The sequence below is a fragment of the Mobula hypostoma genome, chromosome 21, assembly GCF_963921235.1.
Source record: "Mobula hypostoma chromosome 21, sMobHyp1.1, whole genome shotgun sequence".
In the NCBI taxonomy this organism is placed as follows: Eukaryota; Metazoa; Chordata; class Chondrichthyes; order Myliobatiformes; family Myliobatidae; genus Mobula; species Mobula hypostoma.
The window spans coordinates 40,282,756-40,294,871 of NC_086117.1; the positions used below are offsets into that span (position 1 = coordinate 40,282,756).

General features: G+C 38.4%; 1 protein-coding gene across 2 annotated transcripts in view; it reads right to left on the reverse strand.

The window, feature by feature from the left end:
• Nucleotides 1–12,116, reverse strand: part of LOC134359936 (neural proliferation differentiation and control protein 1-like) — a 229,874-nt gene that overhangs the window by 13,972 nt on the left and 203,786 nt on the right. For both annotated transcript variants that reach the window (XM_063073802.1, XM_063073803.1), the window contains 2 exons: nt 8,705–8,771; nt 6,064–6,151 (listed from right to left, as the gene is read on the reverse strand). In XM_063073802.1, coding sequence (XP_062929872.1) covers nt 6,064–6,151; nt 8,705–8,771 — 155 coding nt within the window. The remainder of the gene's footprint in view (nt 1–6,063; nt 6,152–8,704; nt 8,772–12,116) is intronic.

The window sequence follows — 12,116 nt, forward strand, 5'->3', positions numbered from 1 at the left end:
CTGAGTAGGCAAGCTATGAGAAGTCTCAAAAGCAAAAAGAAACCCAAAATTTAAAAAAGACTAAGGAGAGCAAGTACTTTCTCGATGGTGATAAGTATATGATCACCCTCTTATCATGTTGATGGTGATAAGATGAGCAAACTTTCCACTCTCATCTATCAAAGTTCAAAATAAATTTATTAAGTACATATATGTCAACATATACAACCCTGAGATTCATTTTCTTATAGGTATACTTAATAAATCCAACAACAATAATAGAATTAATTAAAGACTGTGTCAGCAGGGTGGACAACCAATGTGCAAAAAACAACAAACTGTGCTAGTACAAAAAGTAGAAAAAAAAAGTAAACTAACTACAAGTATCAAGAACATGAGATGAAGAGTCCTTGAAAGTGAGTCCATGTGAGAACATTTCAGTGATGGAGCAAGTGTAGTTGACCCTGCTGGTTTAAGACTCTGATCAATGAGGGGTAATAGCTGCTCCTGAACCTGGTGGTGTGATTCTTGAGGTTCCTCTACTTTCTTCCTGATGGCAGCAGTGAGAAGAGAACATGGCCTGTGTGGTGGTGGACCTTGATGATGAATGCTGCTTTCCTGTGACAATGTTCCATGAAGACATGCTCAGTGGTGGGGAGGGCTTTACCTGTGATGGACTGGGCCGTATACACTATTTCTTGTAGGATTTTCTATTCAAGGAATTGGTGTTTCCAATGCCAGGCTGTGATGCAGCCAGTCAATATACTCTCCACCACACATCTATAAAAGTTTGACAAAGTTTTAGATGTCATGCCAAATCTTCACAAATCCTTAAGTGGAGGTGCTGCCATGCTTTCTTCATAATTGCACTCTGAAATTATACAGTAAAACTGAGGAATTTAAAGTTGCTGACCCTCTCCACCTCTGATTCCCCTGATGAGGACTGGCTCATGGACCTCCACTCTCCTCTTCCTGAGGTCAATAATCAGCTCCTTGGTCTTGCTGACAGTAAGAAGGTGTTGCGGCACCACACAGTCAGATTTTCAATCTCCCTCCTATATGCTGATTTGTCACCTGCTCAGTCATGACAAAACTTAACCATGTAAACTGTTATAAAGTGAGGATTTTGGAAGCCAAAGTGTTGCCAAGATAGACACTAATTTTACATCAGTTCATTGCTTCATGGATGTGATCAATGACAAAAGCTGTATAAACATGCTAGATGCTCCTGGGCACTTTCTAAAAATTTTTTAATTTTTTTTATTATTAATTTTTTATTGCAACACCAACAAATTACGTTCAATACAACCAATTGCCAATTACATTTTGATTGTTTAACCCAGCCACCCCCCAACCTTCATCACCATCCCCCCTCAACTCCTCTCTCCCCCCTATCCCTCTCCCCTCCACCAACCAACTGAATAGTAGTACATACACAGACAAAGCATTCCTATTTCAACAAAAGATCTTTTAAGTTAGATATCAAATTTGTCCACATTAAGATTGTGTTTGGTCGTGCATCATTTACTCTTGCTGATGAAAGTTCCAGGTAAGAAATGTCCAAAAAGCTCTGAAGCCAGTGAGTATTTGAAATATCATGGGGAGGTTTCCAACGCTGGACTACAACCTTCTTAGCTGCAGTCAGGCCTGCCAGCCAGATTTTGCGTGTTTTTTCCATAAGGGAAAGATGGGAGTCATCATTCAGAAGATGTACAGTGGGGTTCATTGGTAATTGTACCCCTGTCAGTTCTGTAAGAGTACTGATAACCTTCCCCCACAAATCAAAAACCCCTGGACATTCCCATTCAACATGTATAAAAGAGCCAATGGTTCCGTGGGGGCAAAATGAGCAATATGGGTCAGGAACCAGTTCCATTTGATGTCTAATTCTCGGTGTTAAATATGCTCTATGATAAAATTTCAAGTGTATATACCGATAATTTGGGTTTTTCGAAGCACCGGCAGCATTGTCCCAACTCGCATCCCAGTCTAAGTCTTGTCCCAATTCAGATATGTCCCTATCCCAGGCTTTCATTCCCGATGTGGGTATATAATTCTGGAAGTTAAATTTATGATAGATATATGACACTATCTGTCCTGGAGCACTCTGTCTCCAACTTAAAATGGGATGGTCCTTTAAATCTGACCGCCAGGGAATGCCGTAGGCTTTACAAGTTGATCTTACTCGAAAGTAGAAGAAAAGAGAGTGTTTATCAATATTATATCGAGATATCAGTTCTTGAAAGCTAAGGACAGTACTTGCCCCATTAATATCTTGAAGAGTAGTAAAACCTTTATCCTCCTAAGTTCTGTTAGTGAATGGTTTCCCCCCAGATAGAAAACAATTATTATTCCATAATGGAGATGATTTGCACCATAGGCTTTTAAATTTCAGAAATTTTTCTGCTGCTCTAAACACTTGTAGCATATGGGTTAAAATTGGACCGTAATACAAATCAGATTTTTTGATAGACATATCTATAAGGAGGAAGTCCTTCAACCTTATTGGTGCTATTAGCTCTTGTCCTATATTTTTCCATGATGAAACTTTATCCTCCTCCATCCAATAGCTAAGACTTTTTAATACAAATGCCCAGCGATACAATTTAAAATTTGGACATGCCAATCCCCCATCCAACTTTTTGAATTGCAGAGCTGACCATTTTATATTGGGTCGTTTACCGTTCCAAACATAGCATCGTAGTAAGGAGTCCAGTTTTTGGCAATATCCTGCCGGAGCTGTAAGTGGGATCATTGAGCTGATAAAATTAATGCGGGGTAAGATGTTCATGTTAATGACCGATATACGGGCTGGGACTGATGCTGGCAGGTGTCTCCATCTATTAAAATCTTCTTCTATTTTTTTCAGAATTAAAGAGTAATTTGTTTTAGCCACAGATGATAGGGAAGTATTAACTTTAATAGCCAAGTAGAGGACCTCATTTGTAACCTTAATCTGGGGAGGGAGAGACACCTTACTTTTATCTGTATTAATCAGCATCAGTGCTGATTCTGACAAATTAACTTTGTATCCTGAAAGAAATCCAAATTGTCCCAGTGTTTTTAAAACATAGGGGAGAGTTTGTTGAACATTTGCCATATAAACTAGTGTGTCATCTGCATAAAGTGATATTGAATGCGATGTTGTGCCTATTGTAATAGGGGAGATCTGAGGAGAGTTTCTAATTAAATGTGCAAGTGGTTCAATAGATATAGTAAAAATTAAAGGAGACAAAGGGTCCCCTTGTCATGTGCCCCGTCCTATGTCAAATAACTCTGAGAAACCTCCTTCCACACATACCCGGGCTGAAGGATTAGCATACAGTGTTTGAATCATATTGATAAATTTATCGCCAAACTTAAATTCTTTTAGAACTCTCCAAAGATATGGCCATTCAAGGCGATCGAACGCTTTTTCAGCATCTAGAAATAGCAGGCCACAGGCAGGTGGGATTTTACGTGTTGCATTCAGTACGTGTAAGAGCCGGTGAATATTATCAGATGCGAGACGCCCCCTGATAAAGCCCGTTTGATCTGGGCTAATTACTTTCCCAACTACTGTCTCAAGTCTACTGGTTAAGACTTTGGAAAATATCTTGAGGTCGGCATTTATCAATGAGATTGGACAGTAAATGGCACACTCCAAGGGGTCCTTACCGGGCTTTGGTATAACTGTGATCAGGGCTGTGTTTAGATCTCTATAGAAAGCGCCATTTCCAAAAGCATAATTTAATGTTTCTAACCATACTGGTTCAAGATTATCTCAAAGTGCTAGGTAAAGTTCCACAGGTATGCCATCTATGCCTGACGTATGGCCCTTATTTGTAGCTTTGACTGCTTTAAGTAGCTCATCCAGTGTAATAGGAGAGTCTAGAGTTTTGGTGTCCTCTAATGACAACGTAGGGAAGTCTAATCCACTAAAAAAATCTGAGAAGTTATTCTCAGAAGGAACTGAACCACTTGTATATAGCTCTTTAAAGTAATTCTTGAATGTCTCATTTACTTCCTCTGTTGAAGATACTACTCCACGTTTAGCACATCTAATCGCTGATATGGACCTTTTAGCTTCCTGTTGTTTGAGCATTAGAGCTAAAAGATGGCTTGGTCTGCTGCCTTCTGTGTAATACTTATGTTTGGTTATATGGATCATATATTCTGCCCTGCTTCTTAATAAATCATTTAATTCTGCTTGTTTTGTTTTGAGCTCGTTTTCTTTTGTTATGGTGTATATCCTTTCGAGATCATTCTCCAAAACCTTACTTTCTTCTTCTAGGGTGGAAATCTTTTGAAGCTGGCTTTTATGTAGGTGAGAACTGAACCATATGGCGTTATTTCGTAAGAAACCCTTGATGGAGGCCCAAATCACTGTCACATCTGAGACACTATTTTTATTTATATTTATAAATTCTGTCAGTTTTTTTCTCAGTTGTGATAGAAATTAGTCCTTTTTTTTAGAAGGGTGGAGTTAAACCTCCACCTAGTAGCCTTATTTTTAATTTTGCCATCATTAAAAGTAGATATGACTGGGTTGTGATCAGATAGATGTCTGGGCAAAAATTCTATTGAGTGTACTAAAGGCAGCAGACTGGAGGATATAAGAATGTAATCTATCCGAGAGGAAGTTTTATGTCTTGTAGAGAAGAAGGTATAGTCTTTATCAGATGGATTATGCACCCTCCACAGATCAGATAAATTTAAATCCATTAGAAAAAGGTTAAGTCTTTGGAAGCAGATTCTTGAGAGCTTGATATAGTTGAGGAAGATTTATCGAGGTTAATGTTTACCAAAGCATTCATGTCCAAACCAACACATAGTTGGTAGTCACTTAACTTCAGTAATTGTGAGGTAACTGAGGGAAAAAATTCAACCTCGAATATAGTTGGGGCATATAGGCTAATGAATGCAACTTTTTTTTTACCCTGAATGAATGTGTAGCAAAAAGCTAGACGTCCTTTATTGTCAGCGCCAGTCCTTTCAATTGATACATTAATATTACGTCTCATTAACATCATGACTCCTTTCATATGAGTACCATCAGCAGATGCCACAACGCGTTTATAAAAGCGGTTTTGAACCCTGGGAATGTCATTAGGTTTAAGATGCATTTCCTGTAACAGCGCAATATCTATTTTCTTTCTGCGTAAGAAATCTAAAACCTTTGAACACTTGTAGGGAGAGTTTAATCCTCTAACATTAAATGATACAATAGTAAGATTTTCTAATTTATCTGTGTTGCTCATCTTCCCCTGGATCTGTTGTTGTAAGCTGGTGGTGGAGCCCTGAGTTACCCCCTTCCCACCCCCGCATTCAACTCTTTACTTTGTAACATCTGTGAGTGTCACTTAGCAATGTCAGACACTGAACACTGACGTTAACCGCCCCCCCTCTAGCACCAACAAATTAGAAAGGCAAAGCAGTTCGCATAGACAATCATATCAAAGAGACAAGAAAAAAGAAACCTGGACAAACCTGTTAACCTATATAATTAAAACCATTTCCGTCTCAAACATGGTATAACACATAATCAAGTCCCCAACACCAATCTTGCAAGAAACTGTCGCTTCAATAGACCGTCGCTTAGCGATGGTGCCAATGGCGTTGGGCACTTTGAAGGATTGCAGGGAAACAGTTTGAGCAAAAGATTGAGCACTTAAATTCAGAGTTGCCTAAAGAGGTCAAAATTAGAGGACTTATTTTTGCTTTCGAGGGTTCTAGATGAGGGTATTGTACCAGGAATAATTCAGAATTTCTGTCTTGGAGGAATGAAGGGAAAATTTTTAAAAGAGAGAAAAAAGATTTACGTTGAAGTGACGAATTTAGTGACATTATACCACTTGCATTTGCATGGGCATTTAGTGAAGCAATACTCATTTAAAGGGTTGATTCTTTGTAGCACAGTGAAAGAACTTGCATTTTTGTTATACCATATCAATCCCTCAAGCAGTTATCATAGAATTAATTGCAATAAAAACAGGAATACCTAGAAGTCAGGCAGAATCTAGGGTTGGGGAGAGAAACAGTTAACATTGCAGATTAGTGATCACACAAGTTTCAGTTTAGGTATAGACGGCATCCTGAACTTACCAGGGATTTCTCAGTTTGGGCATTGGGTCCAGTTTTGCCGTAGCCTACATAATCTACTTTCTGAGTTAACTTCACCTCTTTCTGTAGCCTATAATTAGATAGATGGATAGATATTTTATTGATCCCAAAGGAAATTGCAGAGTTACAGTAGTATTACAAGTGCACAGATATATTAAAAAAATGTGAAAACACATTCCTATGCAAAGTGACAAATAAATTACATTTTATTTGAGCGAGATTATATCCCCTGATGAGATACAAAAGATTCTGCAGACACTGGAAATCTTGAGCAACATACACAAAATTCAGGAGGAACTCAGCAGGTCAGGCAGCATCCATGGAGGAAAAAGAACAATTGATGTTTCAAGCCAAGACTCTTCATAAGAACTGTTTATCATTATATCTTATGATGTTAGATTAGCAAAGGCAAGTGCAGCAATCACTAAAGAAACCACCAGGAGTTTCCCATTTCCTGGGCTGGATGAGATGGTATTAAATATATTCACCTTTGCCTTAATTATCACTCTGATGACTCCAACGAAGAAATGAACTAGTGTGCACATGACTTTTGAATAATTTTAGATGCTCATGTTTTCAGTTTTCAGGGCTCCACAGTGCTCACATTCATGTTCCAGTTCAAGTTTTTTGTTGTTATAGGCATATGTACCTACTGTTCATACCATAAAAATGAGCTTTTCTTAGCAGCAGCACAGTACAAGACACAGTACTATAGAAACATAGGCATTCCACCAGTTGTGGCTTTAAAGATGTGTAATCACAGATAATACCTGAAATTTGTCCAGTTTTTCAGCAAGGCAAATGGATATCTGCACAATATACCTGAAGAGGAAATTGGGTTTCCCAGTCAGGAGCTTATTTAATAGCATTATCACTTTTTATTTCTGATTTTAGGTAATTCTTCATATGTGCTTTGTAATGGGAAGATGAAATCAATGAAGGTCCTTAAAGAATATAAAAAGAAGCAGGAAAGAACTTAAACAAGAAAGGGCCATAAAATATTCTTGGCAAGCAGAATTAAGTAGAATCCCAAGGTATCTTTATATGCAATATATCCACTGAAGTTCAAAGCAAGGAATTTAAGCATGGAACCAGAGAAAGTGGGTAGGATACTAAATCAGTACTTTGCATCGGTATTCACCAAGGAGAAAGATGATTGGAAGAATGGAGACGGGTATGGTGATTTTCTGCAGGATGTTGAAGAGGCACTGGGTGTCTTTTAAATCAATATGGTGAATGTCTCCAGGGTCTGATGGGATATATCCCATGGTACCCAGGGAGGGAAGGAAATTACTAGGGCAATGATAGAAATCTGTGTTCTCTTTAGCTATGGGTGAGATGCCAGAAGACTGGAGAATAGCCAACTTTGTTTCAAATGGGCAATGGGGGCAAACTAGGAAATTACAGGATAACGGGGAGTTTTACATCAGTGGCAGAGAAATTACTGGAGAAGATTCTCAGGGATAAGATTTTTATTCACATATGGAAGATCTTGGACTTAGTAGAGATGGGTCAGTATGACTTTGTACAGGGAGGTCCTGTCGCATAAATTGTTTGAACAATTACAAGAGTGCCAAAGATAATTATGAGGGTGGAGCTGTAGATGGGGTCTACATGGACTTTAGTAAAACAGTTGACAAGGTCCCTCATGGTAGGCTGGTCTAGAAGGTTAAGTCACATGGATTCCATGGTTAGCTGGTAAATTGAATCCAGAATTGGCTTGGTCATAGAAGATAGAGGGCAGCAGAGGGGTGTTTTTCTGATTGGAGGTCTGTGACCTTTGGTGTCCCACAATGACCAACAATCGCTGGAGACACTCAGCATGCCAAGCAACATCTGTTGGAGGAAGGTGGGCAGGAATTGTAAACATTTGGTTTCAAAACCCTGCATCAGGACAAAAATGGAGAAGGGAGAGAGCGCGTATAAAGAGAAAGGGTAAAGTGATGATGCAAGACCAGAGATGATTGGTGGATTGAGGAAGGATGAAGGATGATGGACAAATCAAACAGGGTAATGGAAGGTGGAGATGGATTCAGAAAAATAAAGAGGAAGATGGAGCCAGGTTGAGAGAAGGTGAATATGAAGACAGCTATAGAGGGAGGGAAGTAACACAAAGGTGACCAGTTCTTGAGTCTGATAAGTAAGGGAGGTGATTATGGGAAGCATTAGGAGAGAGATGAAATACAGCTGAAATCAAGACCAAATGGAGGAAAGGGAGAGAGCCTGTGGGTGAGATGTGTGGGTACTAGATGGATGGAATAGTGGAGAGGGAGGTGGACAAAATGGGTGATAGGGATTGGAGGATGTAGGTAACAAAAATAAGTGGACCAGAGATGGAGAAGGAGGAAGAAGGTTACCTGAAATTTGAAAATTCAGTGTTCATACCATTGGATTGCAGATTTCACAGGCAGAAAAAGGGTAGTTGTTCCTCTTTTTTGTGTTGGACCTCACATTAATTTTTCTAATTTCAGGTAACCCTCCTCTGGTTTCCACCTTTCTTACTTCTCCCCTGCCCCCCCTGCCCCCACACACACACATGCACACACAGAGTAAAATAATTCCATTCCATTCTGAGCTTTAATGTCTTCTTATTCATCCACATCAAAAATTTAAGTAGACTTACCTGTACCAGTAGATACCAGCAACTATTAATCCTGAAATACCTGCCACTGTGCATGTGATGATTAGAGCTGAGGAATAAATAACAGCAAATGTTAATTGCTTTCTATATTCCTCTTCATAAATACATTACCATCTAATCTTGCACTTCATTAAATCAAAACAGATATCACCCTCACTTTGAACAGACTCCTTCACTTACTTGGAAGGCAATGGTTGTACAACAGATTAGGTGGTCTGAAGTAAAGTTTTCTCTGGAAATAGAACTTCTAATTAGCATAACATTTACTTAGAAAATGATACATTTCTTTTTCAATTCTTGATAGTGACTCAATTATCCCACACAATTTTGTCAAATACGTTATACATACATTATAGGAATATGCTACTAGCACTTCGTATGTAAAATGCACTAGTTAAAGTTGCCACATCTCCATTTTGGGTAGACTGGGAGCAATTCAATGCCATTACAGGAGCAGGTGGTGTAGTGTGGGCACCAAACAGCAACAAATGCAATCTGTGGCTTAAGTCCATGTCTATCTAGTCATAGACAGGGGAGGACAGAATTGAAATACAAGGAAGTGATAAATTGCAGTTAATGGAGCAAAAGGATATAAATCCGTGTCAGAATTAGCTATAAGCTCGCACTCTCACCTTCTTAAAATACTATTGAAAAGCACAAGACTTTTAAGGTAACACAATGAAAAGAATGGTCAGTATCAGTCTAATAATTCCTTAGTTCTCCAAAAACTGTAACAGTAAAACTCCATTTATCCAGAAAACTTGATATTTTTGTGGTGCCATTCTAGCAGATTTTTCTGACTAGTGGAATAATATACAAATATACTTTTAAATTCACTTTCATAAAGAAAGATGTTGCACAGTAGAATAATAAATATTCCATTACACTCAGGTAGTTCCAGGGAAGCGAAGGAAATAGAAGCAAGTTTAAAAGCGTGAGTGAACCAGGGCTTCAGTGTGTGAAAGACAGTATGAGAAACAGAGGCTCCAAATGTTTGAAAACAAACGCAGGCACTGGGTCCTGGTGTGCAAAAGTGTGCCAGGGAATTGGGGACCCAATGAGTCAGACGTTGAACCATAGGAATTTCCAAATACCCAGATTTCATAGTTGTATCTTGTAGAAGATAGATTTATATTTTGTTGGCTAAAGTACACCAAAAAAAGGTGAAAATTACTGATACAAGAACTTTTCCAAACATCTTTCCACATTCTTTATTAATTACTGAGATATGAGTGACACCTGCATGTAAAGTGTCAGCTTTCATTTATGTGAGGCAATTACATACAGAGGGTCGCAATAAGCAATGGGGTGGTCATGGTCTGGTACTACTGCATTTGATGATTCACTGGCCACAATGAGAGGGAAATTAAAATCCCAAGTTCTGATTTACAATTCCAATTTTTGGAAACCATTAGGAATGAGCTGCATTGGATAAATTGACTTCTCCCATATTAATCAGGACATGAACTCCCATTCGTGTCATATAAATGGGAAATTGAAACTTTTTGTTTCAAAGATAGTCATGCTGTTTATTTTAGGAGTTGGCTGATATAGTCAGTCACCAATTATATGGTACTTCACAATTCAATAGCCTGAGATTAGCAGGAGTCTGAAATACATGGTGATTGCTTAATTAAGCTGTGGATATGTGATTATTAGGTTTGCACTTTGATGCTAATGAAACTGTCTACACAACAAACTGGAAATCTATAGTACATACTCTCACTCAGATTTCATTGCATTAAAAATCCAAACTCTTTATTTACATTAAGAATGCTGATAGATTCATGCTAAAAATAATACAAATAATAACCTATAAGTATTTGTGTTCTGGATTTTAAAAAAATATAGCAGCACTATTAAATTCACCAAAAGGTCAACATGAAGACCAGTGAGGGAGATTAAGAAATGAAGACCAATTAATACATCAAAATCAAATGCAAGGTGATGCAGTGGTTGGTGCTTCTGCCTCGCAGCTCATGGAAGGGGAATTAATTGGATCATACTAGAAAATGTGGACCTGAATCATGCAGGTCACACCTGTAATTTATGCCCACAGCTCATTATTGAGACTCCAAAGTCCACCACTGCTGTTGATTACTCGAACATGTGCTGTTGGCTTGTACTCTTAGGAGCTCTCAGGACCCGGCCCAGTAAATCACGGAATATACTTATTCCAACCACTGAGTACGTGAAATGCTACTGCAGGAAAGCAGCATCCATCAAAGATCCCCACTACCCAAGCTATGCTATTTTCTTGCTGCTGCCATCAGGTAGAAAGTACAAGAGCCTTGGGACTGGCACCACCGAGTTCAAGAACAGTTATTATCCCACAACCATCAGGCTCTTGAACAAAGGGGATAACTACACTCACTTGCCCAAACATTGAGATGCTCCCACAACCAATGATCTCACTTTAAGGACCCTTTATCTTGTTATCTCATGTTGTCTTTATTCATTACTATTTATTTATATTTGCATTTGCAGTTTCTTGTCTTCTATACTCTGATTGATCTTTCATTGATCCTGTTATAGTTACTGTTCTATAGATTTGCTGAGTATGCCCATAGGAAAATAAATCTCAGGATTATATATGGTGATATATATGAACTATGATAATAAAATTTACTTTGAACTTTGAGCTATCACCAGTGATGCTAATTGGAGCTAATTGAAACCATGACCAACTCATAAATGCCTATACATATTCCTTTCAACTAGAGGCAGAAGGTTTTGGACATAGACTCATGGATGAAGCTAGTGGCAGAACAAGGCCAAGATTTTCGAAGGTGTCCTTGGATATCTTGCTGGAAGAGGTAATGAACAGAGGCCCATGGCACTCAAAGGCCTCACAAACCATCCAGCTCCAGAATGAACAGTTGTTAACATGAAATACCCCTTGAGGTGAATGCAATGAATCTAATTGGATGTAATACTGGAAAAGATTCAATGACCTTATGTGCATGGTCAAGGTCAAGGTTAGTGAATACATCAGTCTCAATTCACATGTTGCTCCATTTTTACACCCTTATCACAACCCAAGGAAAAATTCTATTTTGGCTCACACTGAAAATTCCAAGCTCCATCATACCTATGAACACTACCAGAACTAACACTTGCAGATTATTTTGCAGGCTATTTTTTTTTGCATGAATAACTAATCATGAATAAATAACTGCATAGCTAACCAAATATACAACTAGGACAAGTACATCATATTAGGTTAATTTCAAGATCCAAATAAATTCAGATCCTTATCTTGTACAGAAGTAATCTCCATACTATCATTATAGATTATATCAATTGTCTCTGTGGCCATTATTTGAGCAGCAACTGCAGTGGTGGTGCAGAAGTCTTCGAATATGATAAATCAAATGTAAAAGCTTTTTCTCCT